Genomic DNA, 25,136 nt, shown 5'->3' with positions numbered 1-25,136 from the left:
TATAGTGTCTTTCTAATAATGATTATAAGTTGGTTAATAAAGGTTAAATAAATATCAAACCTAAACTGTAATCATAAATAAACTAAATTTCAATTTTAAAATAATATATTTACTTCTACTTATAAAGTTATGTCTTTAACTTTTAACATATTATACTTAATTTATTAAATTTAATATGTTGTTATATGTAAATCATTACCAGTTTAAAGCTACAACTTTTGAACAGTTTAGACAAAATACTTAAATTGTTAACTTAAATATAACGTTACAATGTCAACTTAAATATAAATTTCAGTTCCACTTAAAAAAACCAACGAATATTTTTTAAATAGTTAAAAGTGATAAATTATAGTGATAAATGCAAAAACTAAATTGTAATATCAATTTAACTAAAATATTTCCTACACATATTTTTATAATCGTTAAAAATTTTCAAATAAGTAGCTTAAACTAACTTACAATAACAATAGTTAAAATTAACTCTATATAAATGATTATATTGTTACCTTTAAAATCAAAACATAAGGTTTGATGTTTTAAATCATTATAATGATAGAAATTAAAACATTAAACATATAAACTTTAAAAAATTAGTTAACAATAACAACAACTATAAATAACATTAAACCATATATTGTATTTAATTTTATTCATATGTAACTCGCAGGTAGAAGTCATTCAAACGATTGAGATTATGAAGTTATAATAGATGTATATATTACCATATAATTCAAAATAATCAATATATTATATCAATTTAGTCTACGAATTATTATATCAAATTTAACAACAACGTTATTGTTATATATACAAAAACATATATTTGTAAAAATTCAACTATATAGGTGCTTCTGCACATTACAATGTCAACTTAAATATAAACTTCAGTTCCAATTAAAAACCAAAGAATATTTTGTAAATAGTTAAAAAAAATATAAATTGTAGTGATAAATGCAAAAACTATATTGTAATCTCAATTTAACTAAAATATTTCCTAAAGATATTTTTATAATCGTTAAAAGTTTCCAAATAGACAACTTAAAATAACTTACAATAACAATAGTTAAAAATAACTCTATATAAATGATTATATTGTCACCTTTAAAATCAAAAATTAATGTTTGATGTTTTAAATAATTATAATCATATAAATTAAAACATTAAGCAAATAAATTTTAAAAAATTAATTAACAATTACAACAACTATAAATAAAATTAAACCATATATTATATTTAATTTCATTCATGTGTAACTCGCGGTTAGAAGTCATTCAAACGATTGAGATTATGAAGTTATAATACATGTATATAGTATATATTATCATATAACTCAAAATAATCAATATATTATATCAATTTAGTATAAAAATTATTATATCAAATTTAACAACAACGTTATTGTTATATTTAAAAAAACATATATTTGTAAAGACTTCAACTATATAGGTGTTTCTGCGCAACGCGCGGACATTCGCCTAGTTAATAAACATAAATCACATCTTCTATCTTAATAAAACAATCCTTTGATGATGTGTCACTCCCATATTTCATTTTCCATTCATTGTGAATTTACTCTGATACCCTTCCTTCATTTTAATTCCTCGAATGTAATCAAAATCAGTAACTAATATTGGGAATGTATTCAAAATCAAATGTCCCACCTACATTTTCCACCTTTCTACCCTTAAATCAAAATCAAAATCAAAATTCAAACGCAAATCGCCTTACTCTCGGTACACCCATCTTCAAATCCACGCTATTGCCTTCTCCATCATCGCATCAATCTCTCGATATTTACCATGTATCTCCATATATGTAGGGTTTTTATTATCCCAAAGGTGTTAAAGTGATGAAGTATGATGTCGAACAATTTTCTGTTTTCTTGAATTATTGTTTCTTTATTAGTGTTAATCTGCTTCATTTTGATTCGGACATTTCGAGTTAGTATTGTGAGGTGTTAATAATTTTAGACACGTTAATTTGGACCGTCATTCATGTTATGTTTTTCAAAGTAATTTGTTAGGGTTTGTTTTCAATTCAATTTGGAAAAACCGGAAGAGGTGTTCCTTACATTTTATTGTTCTGCAATAATGCAATTTTATATGAATACATGTATGATTAAATTTGATTGTTGATGTTTATGTGGATTTTGAACTCTATAGGCCGGTTGAGCATGAGATGAAGACTATGGTCAAAGTACTCCAACAGGGACCTTTAGGAATTATAGAGCACATGTTTTTCTGCTGAGAAGATTGCAAAGCCATTTCTATTGTTAAGAAAGCTGTAGAGAATTGGAAGAGGAATGCAATCATAGAACAAAATAAAGACCATTTTGAAATATCATCTTGATTAATGATATATCATTTGTTCATACTTTCTTTGAAATATTTTGATGCAATGAATAATAATGAAGAATAGTAAATTCTCACCATCTTCCTTCATTGTGGTTGTAGATGATTCTTGCTAGCAATTATCAGTTGTATCATACATGTATTTATTTTCTTTTTAATTCTTTTTAGTCTTTGTGTCAATATACTTGATTAACTTTGTTGCTTGTGGTATTCTTTTGAAATTGTCAATACGTATTATTGTTTTTTATAAATCAACTATTTTATTATTATAACTTAGATTACAGATAACTTCCATCTTTTTATTTTTCATTTTTTTTTTCATCTCAATGCTAGGCGAGGCAAGTGGGTTCAACTTGGAGTGTGCCAATTTATTATATACCATTTTCTTTAAGCTCATCAGTAGGTTCAAACATCTACTAACTATGATAGAACTTACTTGTTGATGCCAAATGGATTGAATCTAATTTTGTTAAAATTTCAGGTTGCATATTATACTACATTTCATCATTCAAGGGATGGGTTGAAGGAATCAAAATTTAATTCATTTCCTTTTCTTTTACAAGACCAAAATACCACCCTTTCATTTTTCGTATTTGATGCATTTTATTGGGACTATGTTTTTGTTTATAGCTAGAATGGTGTTGTTGCAGACACGAGTTGTAACTAACCAAATGAATAAGTTGGATATATGTTGCTCTATTACTTGAAGCTTTCCTTAAGGAGACTCCATCAACAATTGGCAGTTGCATTACGATCACAAGAGCCGACAAAGAAGCTAAAACTACTCATGTAAGAATTATAAGCAAAACAAGAAGGCATCGATTTATCAAAATCAGGATATAAGAAATTTTTTGTACTTGTAGTTGAACTATTTGATGTCATGGGTTGATTTTTGTTACATTTGTGCCAAACTACTTTTTTGTGATGAAATTCATCGCATGAAAGCAAGGATTATGATATTTTTGTTATTTTTGTTCAATTAGGACTCTATAGAGTCCTATACTAGAATATATGAGTAATTGTTAAGTCGTCCTTTAATTGCTATACAAATTTATAATGTTATTGCGAAAACACAAATATATTTTTTTTGCAAATAATGATATTTAAATATTATTTAATTTATGAAAAAGAAACAAAAATAATGGGAAAAATATGGTTGATTAAATATATAAAGATATTACTAGAAAAACATTGTAGTTAAATTGGGCATGTATTGATCTTTTATTAAATAAATTATTTTATAAATCATAGTTATATTAAATGTATTCACATACATAACGTATATCAGATATTCAAATAAATATATATTAATGTTAAGCAATCAATACAAAAGTTAAAAAAAAAAACTTTATTCTTATTAACTTAATAAAATTTGAAAAATATTTTACCCGGGTTGTAACCTAGTCTTGTAATAAGTGGCACCTAATAGCCTTTGATCAAAACCTAGAAATCCTTCATAAACATGAGCTCGTAGCATAAAAAAAAGAGAGAACTTGTGCTTCCCTCGAATCTTAATAAAACGTTCATTTTCATCATAAAAATAATGTCAAACATAGTGAAAGTTTAAAAACATCGATTTTCAGATGACTAACCTTCAAATTAAAACGCTCAACTTTCTTCATCTGTAGCCTGACCTCTGACCACCGGCTTGGTAAAAACCAAGGTTGTAAAAAACGTTCGACGTTAGCTAATCGGTGGACTGAGGTTAAGGGATTAATCGGCTTGACAGACATTAATCGGGGACCATTAATTGATAATTTATTGAATTTTAAAAAATCAAATATGACTAATATCATATCAAAGTTCGTAAAGACCACTAATATCATAACAAAATAGGTTAATATGATTAATACAACACTAATCATGCCTGAAATAGTTTCCATTGAGATAAAACTTCTTCAAAATGTTAAAATTTCATCGTTTTATACTGTTTAACTCATTATGTATGCAAGGATTAATCGCTAGGCGCCCTCTAGTCAGTCGGGTAGCGCCTAGGGATTAATCGGAGGTTAATCGGGACCTAGTCGGGATTTTTACAACAGTGGTAAAAAACATCAAAACTCCTTCTGTAATAGGAAAGATATGGGGTTCTTTCCTTTTTAAGCTCGGAGTTTTAGTTCCAAAGAAAGCTTTCAAGCGTGGTGAGTGCGTGGGTTTTTGAACAGATACAGAGCCCAGCTGTGGGTGGTTTAATTAAGGCGGAAGGTAGGGGAGCGACTTCTAGGGTTGCAGTGGTGGTGAATGATGAAGGCGACGAAAGTCATGGCTAGGGTTTGTCTGTAGAATGGATGAGAGAAATGTTTAGAGAGAGATTGGAGCGAATACTAGAGAGAGTGTCTGGGAATGAGGATTAGGTCGGGTTTCTACTGACAGGAAGGGTCGGGGAACGAAGGATCTTCCTCAAGGTGAAGTCGCTTCCGGTGTCTCAAGACCCCTTCGCTTGTGGCCTTCATCTTCAACTCAACGATGCTTAGATCTGGTGATATGGTTGTGTCAAGGTTCAGCGAGAAGAAGGAGGAGAGACGAAGGAATTGCCGTGAAATAGCGGGTGGTGATGATTATGCTATATTATTGCGATGAAGCCTCCAAATCGGTTAAAAAGGTCTTCGTCTCCAGATAGTAACAGAAAGACGATGGAGAATACATCGTATCCTTGATGGCGTTCATAGTTATTTTCGAAAAAGTTCTACTTATGTTGATAAATTGATGCAAAAGATCATTACGTAGATGACTCGTTATACAAGCTCATTTACTTGTTAGATCGATGAATGAGAGTTTGTAGAGAGAGAAGGATTGATGAATGCTGTAGAGAAAATACAGGTGAGTGATAGAAAAGAGAAACTGTGGAGATGATAATCAATTTTTTTAACAATAAGACTTAATATAGAAAGTACCTAGCGAGAAGCTAGGATAAATCCAACAATGTCATTCAATGTCATTAAATTGTTCGATGTGAAGGGCGATACTTCTTGGCATTGGTAATCTTTGCAGTTTGCACCCTTATTTTGCTCATATGTTGAAGACTATTTGGTGGTGGTACTACTAGCTAGACTAGGCGTTGGAGACTGTTTGGTGGTGCAAATTAAGTTGAATTAGGTGATATTAAGGGGGTGTTTGGATAGGGAAAAAGTGGCTACTTATTGTTATTGTTTATTCTCACCACAATAAGCTGAGTTGAAGTGTTTGGATAGGAAGCTTAAAAAATCAGCTTATTGTGGTAGGAATAAGCTAAATAAGTTGATTTTAATAAACAAGGGGGGAATGTTTATTGTTTATTATGGTAGAAATAAGCTAAATAAGCTAATTCAAACACTTTTTAAAAAACTGTTTATTCCCACTAAGCTAATGAGCAATAAGCTAATAAACTAAAAATATATTTATCCAAACACCCCTAAGTTGATGCGTGGCCAATCTCTCTTTTTGCTTCTGAAATTGTACAGTTATGGTGGGTCTACACTTCCCACCCACCATTCAAGAAAGGGAAAATGACTCTTGAGGGTAATTAACTTTTGCGTTTGTACTCATTTGGTCCCTTTTCTTTTTTTTGTATTCAATATACCATCGAACTTGTTGTTTGTGTTCACCATAACCCTTTTGACCGGCTTTTGACCTGCGACAGCTGGTCAAAGGGTTATGGTGAACACAAACAACAAGTTCAATGGTATATTGAGTACAAAAAAAAGGAAAGGGGCCAAATGAGAACAAATGCAACAGTTGGTTACCCTCCATATTCATTTTCCCTTTACTCATTTACAGCAAATCCCACGTTACGTCCTACTGATATTAATGACTTTATGAGATTCACTCTTGCTTCTCTTCAAAACATAACCCACGAAAGAACATTATTCATACATGTACAACTTTGTAATGCACTTGAATATTTATTAGGGGAATCTTGACTAAGCATGCGCATTTCATGACTACATTTACATTTCCAATCAAATGATTTATCGTATCATGGATTCTAGACAAGTCTACAAACGAGTGGAATCACAAGTGCTGTGATTTTTGAGTTTACTTAGCTTTAAGATCGAATTCATGGGATAACCACAGTAAGCATAGCATAGACCATGTTTTAACGAAGTTACCCCTCTGAAACGCTCTTCATATACGTTATAGCCAAAGAAGGTTGCAGTCTTTGATAAATTTGCAACTTTAATTTCATTTAACTTTTCGGGGAAAATGACTCAGGAGGATAACCAACTGTTGCATTTGTTCTCATTTGGTCCCTTTCCTTTTTTTTGTACTCAATATACCATCGAACTTGTTGTTTGTGTTCACCATAACCCTTTGACCGGCTATCACAGGTCAAAAGCCGGTCAAAAGGGTTATGGTGAACACAAACAACAAGTTCGATGGTATATTGAATACAAAAAAAAAGAAAGGTACCAAATGAGTACAAACGCAAAAGTTAATTACCCTCAAGAGTCATTTTCCCTTCAAGAAACGAATGATAGTGGTTTGTACCTTGTGTAATTAAAGTTGTACGAACACTTTTTTTTAGTTAAAAGAAATTAAACACAAATGTTCAACAATTTTTATGCTTGTTTATCAATAATCATAGCCTCATAGGTTGTATAAATCATGTTGAATGCCCACCGATTCATTTATGAATGGTTCCATACATAGGTTATCAAACAAGCTGTAACGCCCCGTTTATTTAAATAAATTAATAAATGTAAGTCCCGGACTAAATTGTGAAGAATTTTAGAAGTTGGGGTTAAAAGTGTATGTTCCAGATTAGTTTTGTAAGTATTTATGAAGGCAGGGACTACATGGTAATTTATGGGACTTCATTTGAAAAGATTTTCGAAGACAGGGGCTGTTTGGTAAGTTTTGGACTTAAAATGAAATGAATTTATGGAATCAGGGGCTAAGGAGTAAATTCCGGACTTCATTTGAAGAGATTTTAGATGGCTGGGGTTTAAAGGGTAACTTATGGACTTATTTTGAAAGAAAAGAGGGAGGGAGGGATCGATTATGTTATTATGTAGATATGTTTTGAAGCACCGGGTATATATGGTTACCACCCCGAAACCCTAAACCTAATAGAGATCAGCCGTACCACCCTTATGCATCCCATTTTCTAGCCGCCACCCTCACACCCCCTTCCATTATTTCCAGCGCCGCTGCTATGCCACCTTGGTTGCTGCCTATGAAGCTGAAGAGTACCGGAGCATCCGCCCCATTGCGTTTTGCTGTAGTCATCGCCGCCATCAGACCTTGCTGTGACGATGGTAACCTCCGGCCGCCGCCTGCCGTCTTGAGGGTGTTGTGTGGGTTGCGTCCTAGGTCATCACCGATGTATGATAGCGTTGTTCGGGGCTCGGGAAGCGGGTTCGTTCATGGGGGATGGATCTGTCAAGTAAGAGTAGTGAAGAACCACCATGGCGGCCAGCCATGGTGGCTGTCGTCGTTAGCACCGCTGCTGACACTGCTGTTGTCGCTAGTATTGCGGTTTTCGTCACCACCTTCCGCCTCCTCTTCACTCTGTTCGTCAACCACAACCTGCCATCGTTCCTGCCGCCGCCGACGCCGATCCAAGCACCGCTGTTGCCGACCGTGGCACCACTGCCGTCTCCGCCCACCGTAGGTGGGAGATTTGGGTCTGTTTCTCGAGCATAGAAGTGTATTTTTGTTATGTGTGTGGCTGTATTTCTTTCGTTAGAATGTTTTTGTCTAGCCGGAAAATCAAGATCAGCCGCCACCACCACCGTGAGGTGGTGACTGCCACCATCTACCACCGTCGGCCATCACTAGGGTGGCTGTGTGTGTGTGTTTATTTGTGGTTTAAGCATTGTAATTGTAATTAACAAAAGAATAATGAAAATAAGCACAAAACCACCACCGTAAGGTGGTGGCCGCCGCCGTGAGACTCCGTTGACCACCACTACCCAAGGTAGTAGTGGGTGGTGCCAGACTAGCAAAACCCTAATGGACCTAGAAAAACCCTAATGGGCTTAAAGATTAATTTTGGGCCTATTAGGCCATGTTTGAGTGGAAACCCTAATTAGGGTTTAGAAAACCCTAATTGTGAGTATTTGGGCCTTGGACTTATTGGGACCCACCTTTGGGCAATTGGGATTGGATTGTATATTAAGCCCAATTACTCCATATCATTTATCTAGTAGAGTAAAGGACTTAATGGATTGAGTCCTTAATGGGTTAAGTGAGAAACACTTAACCCTAATTGTCATTTTATGTGAAACCCTAATTTCACTTGGACTTTGAGTTGGGCCTTCCTATTGGACCTTGGTGATTGGATTGTTAATGGGCCATCCAAGAATCATCATATGGACTAAAATATGTTGATGGGCTTTTGGGTAAGGCCCATATGATGGTTTGGGCCCAATTTGGAAAATTGGGCCATAGATGGACCATAGTTTAGGCCTGTATGATTTTGAGATATTGGGCCATTAGAAATACCAAATGTTTGGACTGGACTAAATGTTTGGGCCTTTGAATAAGGCCATGTAGAGGTATGGGCCCAATTTGGAAAATTGGGCCATATGTTGGGCTTTGAGCCATAGTTAGACTTTGGGCCTTTGGATTGGGCCCTAAGCTTGAGTCAAGCTAAGATAGGGGTAAAGTAGTCTTTTGCCCCAAGTATGAACTTATTATGGTTATGAGTTGGAACCCAATTATTAATTGGGTGTTATTTTGATGATTGACAGATTCGGGAATCTGTCATCCAGCAGCTAGGATTTTGTGGGCAGGACTTCAGCAGTGTGAGGTGAGTCTTCCTCCAGTAGGAACGCGTCTAAGGCACCAAGGCCGACCCGTTTAAGTAGTAGAGTATGTCGGGGTGAGCCCGATGTCGGGGTTAGCCGGATGCAGTTTATATGTTTCCGTACTTCGGTCCGATGTCGGGGCGGTCCTGAGAAGTAACTAAGTATGCTTGATGTCTTTGTGATTCATGCATGTATATGTGTTATGTTTTATTTGTTCCGGGCTTCGGTCCGATGTCGGGCAAGCTCGATGCAGTATATGCGATTATGTTATATGTTATGTGTTAAGTGTTCCGGGGTAAGCCCGATGTATGTTAGTTATTATGCCATGCATTGTATGTTCCAGGGCAAGCCCGATGTATGCTAGTTTATATGTTATGACTATATGTTTCGGGCTTCGGTCCGATGCCGGGGCAAGCCCGATGCAGATCATGTGATTATGTTATGTGTTTATGATATGTGTTATGCTGTGTATGTGCCGGGGTAAGCCCGATGCCGGGGCAAGCCTGATGTCGGGGTGAGCCCGATGCCCGATGCGGTCGGATGCCGGGGTGAGCCCGATGCCGGGCAGGAGTCCGATGCCGGGTAAGCCGGGATTCGTCCCGATGCAGTTGGGAGTAGTCCCAGATTTATGTGATTGTTATATGTTATGTGTATGATATGTGGCAGATTGGGGGAGACTCACTAAGCTTCGTGCTTACAGTTTTCAGTTTTGGTTTCAGGTATTCAGTTTTCAAAAGAGGAGCTCGGGAAGATTGTAGTGCACACACCATTTGTTTAGCCTGGGATGTTTATACTCTGATACATTTTGACATGTGACTTGATACATGACTTATGATTTTTATGTGATGAGGATATTTATGGTTTTAATAATGATTTGAAAATGAAATTTTTGGGTTGTATTTTTGGGATGTTTCAAGTTGGTATCAAAGCCTTGGTTTGAGGGATTCGGGCACACTTTTGGGTGTGTCTGAACTCAAACTAAGGAAGTGGTATAAAGTTTTTAAAAGAAAAGAGTTTTAGAAAAGCGAAAGGAATTTTTAGAAAGAAAAGAACTTTGAAAAGAGAAAAAGGGTGTGGTGCATGCAATCAGCCGAGCTCAAGTAAGTACTCCCAAATTACCATACAAGTTCATGTTATGATATGATTATCAGCTTTATGAGAACTGCATGCTAGATTAGGACTAAGGATCTAGGAAGGATGCCTTATATGCCTATTATATGTGTACCAGCTTATTGAGAACTGCATGCTAGTACAGATTAGTCAGTATGATATCCAGAGTAGTATATGCTTGATTATGTGTACTCAATGCCCGAATGTTGCTTGCTTTGTGCTTTTAGGAGTTCTAGTTGTCTTTCACTAACTAGTAAACAAATATGTTAAGTTACATATTGCAAGGACTAAATAATTTCAGAAGGTTAGGTCTAGCTCTATTTCACAGCTCTTGTTTGAGTCCAACCGTTGTAGGTTAGGATCTCTCATTCGAAGAATTATCTAGTCTGAGTAATATGTAATAGTATTCGTGAGCTAGTTAGGGGAAGAAAGCAGGGACTTCTTATGCAGTTGATGGCGGAGAGTGGGTTGGTGATTACCCTAGGGCAAGCCTAGGATGAGATTAGCATGAGATGAGCAGTAGTAGTAGAAGGGACTTGGTGGAGTCGAGGCAGTACTTGAGGAAAGTACGGATAGATGTGGAAGGTAGTATGGGCCCGTACTACTGAAAGCAGAGGATCCGTACTCGAATCAAGGATGGCTGAGATAAGACCAGGGAACTTGTAGTGTGTGAGATCCCTCGAGTTTTGATGAGTATTCTGATGTTAGTGATAGTATATTACCGAGTATAGTGACGCTACGTGGTAGACCAGATGGTAGTTCTGGTGTCGACGAGGGATCAGGCTCGGACCCTGTAGCGGGGCAGCTCGATGATCAGATGAGGGAGTTCATTCCATCTGAGATTACGCGCAGTATCATTGACCAGACTCCTGTGATCCTCAATATGATCAAGGAGGGCATTATAGAGATTTGTGATGAGAGGCCGAGTGCATTCTGCACTAAGATAGCAGTCAGGATATGGATGCGTACACTGATGATTCGGGAGTTAATAGCTTGAGAAGCTCTAGATTATCATGGGGCTAGGGACCCCATCGCTAGTAGCAGATGATTGGCATATGTCGCCAATGGTTTTGTGCCAGTCGTAACCTCGAAAGGGGCAAGATCCGATTTACTTCCTATCTCCTGAAGTACAGAGCACGCGATTGATAGGAAGAGGTTGGTGGCGAGTTGAGTGGTGAGGCAGTTGATGATATGTCATGGGATGACTTTTCGACCAAATTCCATGCAGAGTTTGCCCAGGTGATTGAGGCGCAGTAGTTGGCGTGAGAGTTGTTAGATCTCCTCCAGACTACGGAGACTGTGGTAAAGATCACTGCCAAGTCTCAGGAGAGAGCTTAGTTGGTACCACAGTATGCAGCAGATGAGGAAATGAAGAAGGTAAGGTATCAGAATATACTGCAGAATGATAGCAGGAAGATCGTGAGTATCTCGGGGTGCAAGACCCTGAGTGATATGACTTTTAGAGTCCGAGTTCGGGATAGGGACTTGGAGCACATTGGTAAGAAGGAATCAGATCAGTTACTTATACAGAAGGGTCTCGGGAGAAGACCCAAGAGTTAGGATTAGCTTGTGAGAGGCCAGCAGGGCCAGATTCAGTGCAACAATTGTGGAATTGGGAGAGTACAACGTCATCTTGGTTTATTCCAAAACTGAGGAGCAGCACGAGAAGCACCTTAGGGAGGTGCTAGAGACTTTGAGGAGGGAGAGAATTTTTACAATGTTCTCCAAATGTGAGTTCTGGTTGTGCGGGGTGCAATTCCTTGGGCACCCTGTCAACCAGGAGGGTGTTCTAGTCGATCCGACCAAGATAGAGGTCGTGATGCAGTGGGAGATTCCGAGGTCTCCAACTGAGATTCGGAGCTTCCTGGGTTTAGCGGATTATTACCGGAGATTTATTCGGGTTCTTGGAGGTGGTGTGATCTTTTGGACTGGCTAGTATTGAAACATTAGCAATGGTAAGCGTGGTTTCAGCAGACTGGGCATAGAATGGTAAGAAGGATTGAGAATCCTTCCAGTATTGTGTGCTGTAAGACGTTAGTTGAATCAAAGTGGGGGAGAATCATCCAAGGATTTAGAAGTAGGAGCAATTTTGAAACTGGGATAAGTTTCGCATCCTTGTTTGGAAGGAAGACAGCCCAAACGGCTGTATGGTTTGAGGATAGTGTGAGATGGAAGTTCGGAAAAACTTGCCAATAAGGAGATCGCGTTCCCGTAATGTTTGCTAGCAAGCCTTAGGGAATCAGGTTGGGGATTCCAGTAAGGACATGAGTTCAGCTGAGTATGGGTTAAGCGCGTGTTCGATCCAGATAGTGTTAGAGTGTTGTAAGTCTGCGGTTGTAGTCGTAGCATTCACTAGCAACCATATAGTGTTAGAGTGTTGTAAGTCTACGGGTGTAGCCGTAGCATTCACTAGCAGCCAGATAGTGTTAGAGTGTTGTAAGTCTGCGGGAGTAGCCGTAGCATTCACTAGCAGCCAGATAGTGATAGAGTGTTGTAAGTCTGCGGGTGTAGCCGTAGCATTCACTAGGTTGGTAGATAGCGTGAGTGCGTTGTTAGGACGCGGAAAGAACAGTAGTACCCACCAGTTCGGGTGTAGCAGTGAGGATATGGAAATCCACGGATTGGATTTCAGAATTACCCAGACTGATTAGACCTGGTTAAGCCAGTGATAAGACTGTAGAAGCGCCACTACATCTATGAGAGCAAGGAAGCAGTGGACTGCTTAAGGTCATTTATGACATAAGGCTACCAATAGTTATGTAGCAATCACTTTTAGTCTTGGGTTTGGTGACGTCAGGATTCGACGCATGGAACCAATCAGTTAGATCAGAAGGCCGTTAGGGCCACAGTGACAAGATAACTAGTAGCAACTAGTTCCAGAGAAGGATTTCGTTCAGAAGTCGTGTGAGGCGATTAAGTAGGGAGTCCTTTGGCTCCGCAGCTGGGACGGAACCCGGTATTTCAGATGACTGACAGATGAAGTGAGACCGGGAAGGTCTCGGTAGGTTTTGGGAAGCAACCATGTTGCAGCACGCTATTTCAGGCAGCTCGGTATTTCGGGCAGTTTCAGTGTTATGGGTAGTATTAGTATTTGTGTTTTGGGGTTGAAAGTACGGACAGAGTAACATATTGCTTGGGAAGTGACAAGTCACTCACAGCGGAATTAGATGAGCCTTGGCCAAGTATAAGTGATATGCAAGGATAATTAGGTCTGTGACCCTGTTTTATAGTGGGAACCTCGAGCTATCAGAGGTTGAGTAGCCTGTTGAAGGATAAATGGGCTGGACCGAACGATAATGATTCAGTATGAGTGGCCTGTCAGAGAATCAGACCATCTCAAGACAGCAGATTTCAGACGGAATAGAGGTGAACTTGTTGTGAGGAATTCGTTCACCTGCGAATTATAGGGCCCTGCGAAGATTGGACATAGCTACCCTGGGAAGGTTAGGGTGTACCCAAGATGATGACTATGCTACTAGAGTGGTTGGGTGTGTAAGGAATGGTAAGGAATGATTTCGAGGACGAAATCTAATTTAAGTGGGGGAGAGTTGTAACGCCCCGTTTATTTAAATAAATTAATAAATGTAAGTCCCGAACTAAATTGTAAAGAATTTTAGAAGTTGGGGGTTAAAAGTGTAGGTTCCAGATTAGTTTTGTAAGTATTTATGAAGGCAGGGACTAAATGGTAATTTATGGGACTTCATTTGAAAAGATTTTCGAAGACAGGGGCTGTTTGGTAAGTTTTGGACTTAAAATGAAATGAATTTATGGAATCAGGGGCTAAGGAGTAAATTCCGGACTTTATTTGAAGAGATTTTAGATGGCTGGGGTTTAAAGGGTAACTTATGGACTTATTTTGAAAGAAATGAGGGAGGGAGGGATCGATTATGTTATTATGTAGATATGTTTTGAAGCACCGGGTATATATGGTTACCACCCCGAAACCCTAAACCTAATAGAGATCAGCCGTACCACCCTTATGCCTCCCATCTTCCAGCTGCCACCCTCACATCCCCTTCCATTATTTCCGGCGCCGTTGCTACGCCACCTTGGTTGCTGCCTATGAAGCCGAAGAGCACCGGAGCATCCGCCCCATTGCGTTTTGCTATAGTCATCGCCGCTATGAGACCTTGATGTGACGATGGTAACCTCCGGTCGCCGCCTGCCGTCTTGAGGGTGTTGTGCGGGTTGCGTCCTAGGTCATCACCGATGTATGATAACGTTGTTCGGGGCTCGCGAAGCTGGTTCGTTCATGGGGGATGGATCTGTCAAGTAAGAGTAGTGAAGAACCACCATGGCGGCCGGCCATGGTGGCTGTCGTCGTTAGCACCGCCGCTGACGCTGCTGTTGCCGCTAGTGTTGCGGTTTTCGTCACCACCTTCCGCTTCCTCTTCAGTCCGTTCGTCAACCACAACCTGCCATCGTTCCTGCCGCCGCCGACGCCGATCCAAGCACCACTGTTGCCGACCGTCGCACCACTGCCGTCTTCGCCCACAGTAGGTGGGAGATTTGGGTCCGTTTCTCGAGCATAGGAGTGTATTTTTGTTATGTGTGTGGCTGTATTTCTTTCGTTAGAATGTTTTTGTCTAGCCGGAAAATCAAGATCAGCCGCCACCACCACCGTGAGGTGGTGACTGCCACCATCTACCACCTCCGACCATCACTAGGGTGGCTGTGTGTGTGTTTATTTGTGGTTTAATCATTGTAATTGTAATTAACAAAAGAATAATGAAAAGAAGCACAAAACCACCACCGTAAGGTGGTGACCGCCGCCGTGAGACTCCGTTGACCACCACTACCCGAGGTGGTAGTGGGTGGTGCCACACTAGCAAAACCCTAATGGACCTAGCAAAACCCTAATGGGCTTAAAGATTAATTTTGGGCCTTTTGGGCCATGTTTGAGTGGAAACCCTAATTAGGGTTTAGAAAACCCTAATTGTGAGTATTTAGGCCTTGGACTTATTGGGACCCACCTTTGGGCCATTGGGATTGGATTGTATATTAAGCCCAATTACTCCATATCATTTATCTAGTAGAGTAAAGGACTTAATGGATTGAGTTCTTAATGGGTTAAGTGAGAAACACTTAACCCTAATTGTCATTTTATGTGAAACCCTAATTTCACTTGGACTTTGAGTTGGGCCTTCCTATTGGACCTTGGTGATTGGATTGTTAATGGGACATCCAAGAATGATCATATGGACTAGAATATGTTGATGTGCTTTTGGGTAAGGCCCATATGAGGGTTTAGGCCCCATTTGGAAAATTGGGCCATAGATGGGCTATAGTTTGGGCCTGTATGATTCTGAGATATTGGGCCATTAGAAATGCCAAATGTTTGGACTGGACTAAATGGTTGGTCCTTTGAATAAGGCCATGTAGAGATATAGGCCCAATTTTGAAAATTGGGCCATATGTTGGGCTTTGAGCCATAGTTAGAATTTGGGCCTTTGGATTGGGCCCTGAGCTTGAGTCAAGCTAAGATAGGGGTAAAGTAGTCTTTTGCCCCAAGTATGAACTTATTATGGTTATGAGTTGGAACCCAATTATTAATTGGGTGTTATTTTGATGATTGACAGATTCGGGAATCTGTCATCCAGCAGCTAGGGTTTTTTCGGCAGGACTTCAACAGTGTGAGGTGAGTCTTCCTCCAGTAGGAACGGGTCTAGGGCACCAAGGCCGGCCCGTTTAAGTAGTAGAGTATGTCGGGGTTAGCCCGATGCAGTTTATATGTTTCCGGACTTCGGTCTGATGTCGGGGCGGTCCCGAGAAGTAGCTAAGTATGCTTGATGTCTTTATGATTCATGCATGTATATGTGTTATGTTTTATGTGTTCCGGGCTTCGGTTCGATGTCGGGCAAGCCCGATGCAGTATATGCGATTATGTTATATGTTATGTGTTAAGTGTTCCGGGGTAAGCCCGATGCCGGGGCAAGCCCGATGTATGTTAGTTATTATGCCATGCATTGTATGTTCCGGGGCAAGCCCGATGTATGTTAGTTTATATGTTATGACTATATGTTCCGGGCTTCGGTCCGATGCCGGGGCAAGCCCGGTGCAGATCATGTGATTATGTTATGTGTTTATGATATGTGTTATGTTGTGTATGTGCCGGGGTAAGCCCGATGTCGGGGTGAGCCCGATGCGGGGCAGGAGTCCGATGTCGTGTAAGCCGATGTCGGGATTCGTCCCGATGCAGTTGGGCGTAGTCCCAGATTTATGTGATTGTTATATGTTATGTGTATGGTATGTGGTAGATTGGGGGAGACTCACTAAGCTTCGTGCTTACAGTTTTCAGTTTTGGTTTCAGGTATTCTGTTTTCAAAAGAGGAGCTCGGGAAGATTGCAGTGCACACACCATTTGTTTAGTCTGGGATGTTTATACTCTGATACATTTTGACATGTGACTTGATACATGACTTATGATTTTTATGTGATGAGGATATTTATGGTTTTAATAATGATTTGAAAACGAAATTTTTGGGCTGTATTTTTGGGATGTTTCACAAGCCTTAAGTTTTTCTATTTTCCTTTATATTTATTTGTTTATGTTTGTTTATGTTCATGCATAATGGCTAACATTATAAATTATGTATTATCTCAACACTATAAAAAACCAAATACCTTAAAAGTCAAACACTCACAAGAGTTGTAAATTGAAACGCCTCAAACGAACCCTTTTCAATCGTTTGGATGTTTATGTTTATTTGTGTTTGTCAATGTTTGTTTATGTGAGTTAATTTATGTTAGTTTAGGTTCATTTATGTGTCTGTGTTGGTTGGGTTGTTCAATTAAACAAACAAATAAAAAACAAATGCTCAAATTCATTTCACTCAATTTATTTAAGAGAAATTAAAAATCCTTCTATATTTTATTTCTAGCATCCTTCTACCCACATTAAATGATGACAAGTGGACTAAAATATTATCAATTTCATTAAATGTGTCATTAAATATGACACATGTCAACATTTGATATGATAAGAGGATAAGTAGGAATAAAACGTAGAACGATATTTAATTTTTCCTTATTTAAAGCCCTAAGTTGTGTGTCGGTGTTATTTAAGTTGATTGATTATTGTTTATTGTCTAAAAAATAAACAAACATATCAAACTTATAATTTTTATACTCTAAAATCATTTGATGCATTTTTAAGAAATAAAATATATTACAACATGCAGATTGGATGATCACAATTTGAATGTGAATGCTATAACTTTATAAAATAGAAACAAACTTTCAGTTGACTTGTTTGTTATAGGATATCATACTTTTGTTCTTCACAGAAGTTTTTAATCTCATGTTGAAGAGAAGTGTATAAACTAGAGAAAGAAAAAAGATTTCAAGTATGATTGAAAATGCAAGAAACATAAGATAATTAAGTTATGCTTTGTTGATGACCTGATGATGAGCCTTTTATCATGGTGATTCTGTGTAATGCATGACATGTGTTATCTTCTATCTTCAATGCCAGTAGTTTCCTTATTCCTCCATTAATCAATCATCAAGGAAATTGAGAAGTTAATGAATTAAAGTATTTTTTGGTGTAGTGGAGAAATGAAAAGAGATAAAGCTAAAGTTGGAAGAATATTCCTATCAACGTGTGGAATAAATTTTAGGAAGTGGTTGAGTGAATGGAAGTAGGTGATGGAGAGAATTTGTTGTTTTGGTCAATAAATAAAGGCTACTAAGGTAACAAAGTAAGTAATACAAATCTACAATGCTAATATATTTTCTACTTTTGTCTTCTGTCTTCAGTACAATTATTGGGATAAAGCCAAGAACTAATACTACAAGAGGGAAAAAGATAATAGCTTAGTAGGAATATCACATGCGTTGGTTTGGTTGGAATAAGACACCCAATTAATAAAAAGAAGATATCTCATGTTTCATTCAAAAATTTATAAATAAAAGAAAGTTACAAGTTTAATACAATACTTAAGATACTAATATACACACATACACACACTCATGCACAATATAGATACTAATATACACACTCATGCACAATTTAATTTACGCTAAAGTCTGACATATCTAATTGAGGCATTTCATCGAGCACATTGTGTGCATCTTTTTTCCAGAATTTTAATCTCCACACTCTACCGCTGGATAACAGTAAGATGTCAATGGTGGTTTGATCTCGGCGGCTATGGCAATGGTTTGACGTTGACGGTGGTTTAACATCGGCGATGGTGGTTTTTTCGTCTATCACTCGTTTGAGATGTTATGTATATTTAGATCTATTATGGTTGTTCACTACTGGGAAAACCTTAGAAAAATTCAAAATATTTTCATCAAATCCTTACAAAAACACTATATTATTTTTTGTACGTTAAAACTCTTATATTTTTTAAAATATCTAATTTTAGGCCTTGAGTTCAGTAAATGCTAAATAGCAAAAAAAAAAAAACAAATGTTAGGTAATCGATTCTCAACGGTTTGAAGGTTACAATCTATTAGATTAAAATTTTTTCAAAAAATAAAAGGTTTTGATGTACTAAAAAAATAATATAATGGTTTTTTTAATGTTTAAATGAAAATATATTTGGTTTTTCTAAGGTCAAAAAGACTTAAATAAGACTTTCGGAAAATATAAAGGTTTTAATACACTAAAAAATAATATAGTGGTTTTTTTAAGAACTCGATGAAAATATGTTGAGTTTTTTTAAGAATCGGATAAAACCGAATTGTCCAACTGTCCAATTGGATCGAACAATTTCGTTCAAATGTTTAGACTTTTGGATTGGTTTTCGGCAAAACCGAGTTATTATTTATGAATTTCCATATTGGTTCTAGTTTATAAAACAAGAACCGAACAATAAAAAAAACTGAATAAAAATTTGTTCTTTATTTATTTTTTATATATATTTTTAATCATTTATAAATTTACTACATTGTTTTAGTAATAGATTAGAAAGTTTCATCAAATATAATATATCATTATGTACTTCTATTTAAAAGTTTTTTGTCTATAAAATATTAAATTATAATATATTTTCTTAATGGTTGTTTATAAATTTTAATAAAGAATAGATTAAATTTAAATGTTATGTCCAAATATAAATAGATATCATGCATGCTAAATTTAGGGGAAAATGACTTATAGGGGTAATCATCTTTGTCGTTTTGTTTACATTTAGGTAACTTCTTTATTTTTGTACACATTTGAGCATTTAACTTGTTATATGCGTTCACATATTGTCATTGTCAACGGCTATAGCAGGTGACAATAGTAATATGTGAATAAATTAACAAGTTAAATGGTTAAATATGTACAAAAAAAAAGTTGTCTAAATGTGAACAAAACGAAAAGTTAATTATCCTGATAAATCATTTTCCCCACTTTTAATAACGATTTTATTTTTCATATTTGTTTGTATTATTTTTTTCAAACGTTATTTTTAAAATATTCATAATTTCCTAAATATTAATTAAATATTTATCAATTTAAACTTTAATTTTTAATTAATAAATATGTTTTTGTTTTGTGAAATGTTTTATATAGCCTCTTTTATATATATATATATATATATATATATATATATATATATATATATATATATATATATATATATTTGAAGTATATACAATATTTTTAAAGTAAATGGTATCTAACAATAAAATTAAATATATTAAATATGTAACAATAAGTATGGAGGGTCTTTTAAAAAATTAAAAAGAAAATATTACTTACCAAATTAAAAAAAAACAAAAAAATCTATATAATGTAAATGTTTTAAAATTATTCCAACTTTTTAATGCTTTTTACTAAGAAGTTTATAAACTTTTAATTTTTTTAATGCAAATATTTAACGAAAATATTTTAAAATGTTATAAAAAATATTAAATTGTCATATAAAGTCTGTGAAACACTTTAAAAATATTGTAAAGAAAGTTTAAAAATAAATGTATGAAAATTATAGAAAAATTGTATGAAAATTTAACGGGTCCACGGAGCCAAAAATACTTTAAAATATTTGGTAAGTAATATGTCTAGGTTTATATTCCAAATATACTTTAAATATGGGTCCACCGAGCCCGGTATCCGTTTCTTAACGGGGTGGGCTGGACTTGAGTTTGGAATGACTCGGTTTGGACATACTGTATTTGTTATTTGGTCAATTTACCAAAAAAATAGGTTATTTATGTTAAATATAGTTAATATTTTGGTTACTTTAATTAATATAAAAAAAAGGTTAAAAACACAACCAAATTAAACATCTACGAATTGTGAACCGATTTGATCCGGTTCTATTTGGTAGTCCGTACACCTTAAACCAAAACGGTTGCGCGTTTTACGGATCAAATATTCGGGGTCCATCTTAACGAAGACTTTGCGTTTCAGAACACTTACTCCATCGATCTCCATTGCAACAGTCAGATCTCTAATTGGTTGATTGGTTAGCTGATCGTCGCGGAGATTGATTGAATTGAGCCCTAGAGTCTGGTATTGAGCTAAATTTATGTTTGTAATTTCTTATTAGGTTTATTGTTAACTGTATTGGATCGTCGTCTGATGCTAAAACCTAAAACAACAAAAATGTTCGATCGCTCGTCTTTAGCAGTTCTATGTTTTTTCAAAGCATTTGGTAGTGTTATTATAATTGATTAAAGTTATGAATTTGTTGTAGAGGAGAAATATAAGTTTTTCTTTTGTAATTCTGTCATTTTTTCTGACGTAGAGGATGATTATTGTAAATGATTGAAGAATTTCTAGGGCAATACTAATCCCTTGGAAAAAAGGTGAAAAAAAAAATGGAAGAAAAGAGGAGATTACCATCATGGATGATAGGTGCATCGAGAACTAATAAACTGAGTAAAACCCTTCACCAGGATGTGAACGATAAGGTCGAAGTGAATGTTGGGACCAAATCTGAAGTACCCAAAGCAAAAGGTGTATCTCTGAAGCACAAAAAAGAGTTCTGCCCTTCTAGTGATGACAAGAGTTTTCTAGTCAAGTGTGAAACAAAACGAAAGAAAAGAGGAGTTGATGAAAAAGATGTGATTGAGTCTCATGACTTCAAGCAAGAAGTCGTTCTTGAGAAGAAAAAGCTTCGAAAGGTTAGGAGGAAGGTTGAAGAACCCGACCATTCAAGAACAAAGGAAGAACATACAGCTCAATCTTCTGATGAAGATGATGAGGATCTGACCATTGATGATCTATTAAGCATTGCAAAACAGGTAATTCTTTTTTTTTTTATATATTCTATGTACATGTTTACTGTGAGGTTTACTCATTCCTAAAGCCTGTTTTTGGGTAACTTTTTTGTAGTTTGTTGAAAATGAAAAGAGTGATATGAATCACCAGAAGTCATCAGAAGGACTATTAAAAAGAAAGTCTTCACATTCTTTTTCTTCTTCTGTAATCAAAACTTCCCTCATTGCCCCTCAAGCTACTAAATCACCTGCCCAGGAAGAAACTGCTTTACATTATGAGTCTACTGAGACTACAACAGGGGATCCAGCTCAAGACATGCTTGATTTGCTTTTGGGGCCTTTACTAAAGAAACCAATAAGAAAAGAAGAGGATACTTCTATTAGGGATATGATTGTTACCCATGAAGTTACGAATCAACAACAACATGATGCTGTTGTTTCCAACAAACCACTCAACCTAACAAAGAAGAAAAGCAGCCTCAGGGATGCAGTAGCAATGCTTCTTGATTGAGAAAGCTTACATACAGATACAAGAGAATGCGGTGGATTTTATCAAGTTTTTAGCTTGTAAATATATACAACATGTTTTCAAGTTTTTGCACTAGTTGATTATGAGATTGAAGATATATATAGGAGGGTGTGGTTTATGTCATTTTAGTGATTTATATTTAAAATTCAGTAAATATATTAGAGAGCAGTAAATGTCTTGTGTAACATGGACTTTATCTATAGGTTGAGAGTTCTTTTTAGAGTAATTCGCAATGTTTTAAAAACCGGTTTGAACCGGCCGGTCGAACCGGTTGGACCGGGAACCGGAGGAGAGAGCGGTTCAACTATCACCGGTTTTATGTCAATTTCTGAACCAGATTGAACCGGTCGGTTTTTAGAAAAACCCGGTTGAACCGGTCAAAATAAACCGGTTGAACCGGTTAAACCGAATAAAACACATGGGAAAGAACCATTTTCATAATAAACTTTGATGGTTTTTTTTCAAATCTATTTAGTTTCTCTAAATAAAAACATATGGTAAATGTTATAAAGTTTTTTGATGTGTTTGTATTCATCTAAAACTATATTTTGTTTCGGTATTATATTTTTTTTTTGACGTATATGGATTGATGTAAAACAGTAAAACTTATGATTATGTGTTATTCTAATGTATTTGAATTGATCTACAACTTATTTTTATGTATATTTTTAATGTTTGAACTAGTAGCGGCAAACTCATTATTTATATATGTATGTATTTGTAGGAAAATAGGAAAAAAGATAAAAATTATAGAAACCGGTTGTACCGGGAACCGGTCACCATACCACTTCAACTAAAAAACCAGTTTTTAAAACATTGGTAATTCGAGTTAATGGCCCACCATGATACACCATCCCGTTTTTGAGCAGCTGCTTGATTTTTTAGAGGTAAAATGTTTTCATATTTTCAGTTTTCCAGTTTAGTTTTTTTTTTTTTTTTTTTTTTTTTTTTTTTTTTTATTATTATTATTATTTTTAATGTAGAATATACCAATAGCCTTTTTCCATATCTTTAATCTTCTTTAAAATATTGTTTGTTTTTTTTTAAGTCTTCATAATAAAGATCGGTGTTGTTGGTGGCACGATGTTGGTGATGGTTATGGCGGAGGTAGAAGTGGGGTTAGTGGTGTCGGATGTAGAGGTGATGGTGAAGGTGGCAATGGTGGTGGCGGCGGAGAAGGAGATGGTGGTGGTGGTAGTGGTAGAGGCGGATGCAGTGGTGGTGGCAACAACGGTTGCCGCTACAATGGTTGTGGTGGAAAAAAATATCATATTATGGTTTTAACTTAGAAAACATCTTTCAAAATTAGAAACTATTTTTTTCTATGACTGATAAAGTGGTCAATAAGACCTTGTATTGACTTTTGTCATTCTAAAAAGCAAACAATATTTTTCTTAAATGTGTTTCGGTAAAAAGACATTTTGCCAAAAAAAAAAAAAAAAAAAAAAAACCACCTAAAAGTCGTCCCAAACAAACACCCAAAAATGTTTGTAGAACCAAAGGAGATTGAATGACATAACTGGTGGGTTATTTGGCTAATTAGTGTTAATAAAAGTATACAAAATTGCAAGAATGTCTATGGTTTATCATTTTATGAGGCTATGGATTTGATCCTTATTTACTGGTTTTATTGTGGAATTGATCTTTGTCCAAATTAAAAAGACTATTATATCCTTAAGATAATTATTTTTATTATTTTTATTTGTAAATATTAATAAATATGTTATTGCCCATAACCAGGGGCGGTCCTAGCTAGGTGCCCGGTGTGGCACCGACAACACCTGGCTTCCGCGCACGTAGTAGAAAAAATTTCGTTTTTTTAAAATTTTTACCTATTGTGCCACTACGTAAAAAAAATCGTGCAACTACTAAAATTTTTTTGTGCAACTAGCCAACTACATAAAAAAAAATATTGCCACTGTATCGGGAATTACCAAACGAAAAAAATAATAACGAGCCCAAATGCCCAATGTTTTAATCAATTATTGTCTAATAGTCCAATTGCCTAAAGCCCAATATAAAACTTAATTGGATAAATTAGCAATTGGGCTAATTGCTTGTAAAAAAATAGCCCAATCCTAATTAATTGAGTGTTTAATTGAGTATTATCGGTAGAAAAAAAAATATCACGATTACAAAATCGAAAATTCAACTACTCGACTTCCTGATTTGCGTCCAAAAATCCTTCGACCAATCGACCTTCGATCGTGCCTTGGCAGACTCGTGACCTCACAATCGTTCATCCTTGATCGATTTCATTGTTGGATCGATCACAATCCTTGATCGATTTCAACAATTCTCTTGAAGACTTGAAGCAAGTATCGACCCTCTTCTGTCTTTTTTCAATTTCTACTGTTTTGGTTTATTGGTTAACAAATAACAAAATCCACTTCAAAGTTCAAACTTCAAAGCCCTACACTACAATGAAACAAGTAAGTTCTACTACCAATTCATTTAGATATTTGAAATTGATATGTTTTTTGAAGTTATTGATTGACTTGGGTGAAATTGATTTGTTTTATTGAAGTTATATTGTTTGCTTAGGTGCAATAGCTATGTTTTTTTTATTAAATTGATTGTTTGATTAGGTGAAATTGATATGTTTTATTGTTTAATTAGGTGAAAGCAACTTGTTTTATTGAAGTCATTATTTGATTAGGTGTAATTGTTATGTTTTTATTGAATTTATTGTTTGATTAGGTGAAAGCAACTTGTTTTATTGAAGTCATTGTTTGATTAGGTGTGATTGACTAATTGTTATGTTTTTATTGAATTTATTGCTTGATTAGCTGAAAGCAACTTGTTTTTATTGAAGTCGTTATTTGATTAGGTGTAATTGTTATGTTTTTATAGGTTAAACTAAGTGGTTTTCTTACCAAAAGACAAAGACCTAATCCTAATGAAAGCGGTGAAGAATGTTCCCAAATACCAATCACCAATCAATCAATCCCTCCCGTTTCTAATCCTAATGCAACTCCACAAACACCAATCACCAATCAATCAATCCCTTCGGTTTCTAATGCAACTCCACAAACACCATGCTCTAACCAACCTAATGATAATGTTGACTTGAAAGATCTTCCAAAGGACCCGGCGGATAGGCCATTGATTACAAGTTACAAACCAAATATAAGAGATGATGTAAGAAGAGCATATTTGCTTCAAGGACCGTGTCAAGTAAGGGCACATAAGTTTCCTAAAAAACATAGGTGATAGATTTAGAAGATTCGTTCCTTCATGGTTTGATGACTTTGA

General features: G+C 36.0%; 1 protein-coding gene and 1 long non-coding RNA gene across 5 annotated transcripts in view; one reads left to right on the top strand and one right to left on the bottom strand.

The window, feature by feature from the left end:
• The window catches only part of LOC145162389 (uncharacterized), a 28,008-nt gene extending 10,242 nt beyond the window's left edge, over positions 1-17,766 (bottom strand). For both annotated transcript variants that reach the window (XR_013739071.1, XR_013739072.1), the window contains exon 1: positions 17,594-17,766. This is a non-coding gene — a long non-coding RNA (uncharacterized LOC145162389). The remainder of the gene's footprint in view (positions 1-17,593) is intronic.
• Positions 17,767-20,427: 2,661 nt separating this feature from the next.
• On the top strand, positions 20,428-22,107 carry LOC145165949 (uncharacterized). Of its 3 annotated transcripts, none has more exons than XM_079084867.1 (3): positions 20,434-20,642; positions 20,904-21,376; positions 21,468-22,107. In XM_079084867.1, the coding sequence occupies exons 2-3, from the start codon at positions 20,951-20,953 to the stop codon at positions 21,861-21,863; spliced, it is 822 nt and encodes a 273-aa protein (XP_078940993.1). In that variant the 5' UTR covers positions 20,434-20,642; positions 20,904-20,950; the 3' UTR covers positions 21,864-22,107. The 3 variants fall into 3 exon arrangements, with proteins under 3 accessions (XP_078940991.1, XP_078940993.1, XP_078940992.1); XM_079084866.1 differs by having other exon boundaries at positions 20,878-21,376; XM_079084865.1 differs by having other exon boundaries at positions 20,428-21,376.
• Positions 22,108-25,136: the final 3,029 nt, after the last annotated feature.

This window comes from Lactuca virosa, chromosome 3 (genome assembly GCF_052849685.1).
Source record: "Lactuca virosa cultivar CGN04683 chromosome 3, Lactuca_virosa_CGN04683_v6, whole genome shotgun sequence".
Taxonomy (NCBI): Eukaryota; Viridiplantae; Streptophyta; class Magnoliopsida; order Asterales; family Asteraceae; genus Lactuca; species Lactuca virosa.
The sequence above is the reverse complement of the archived record's forward strand: the minus strand, read 5'-3'. Positions and strand labels throughout refer to the sequence as shown.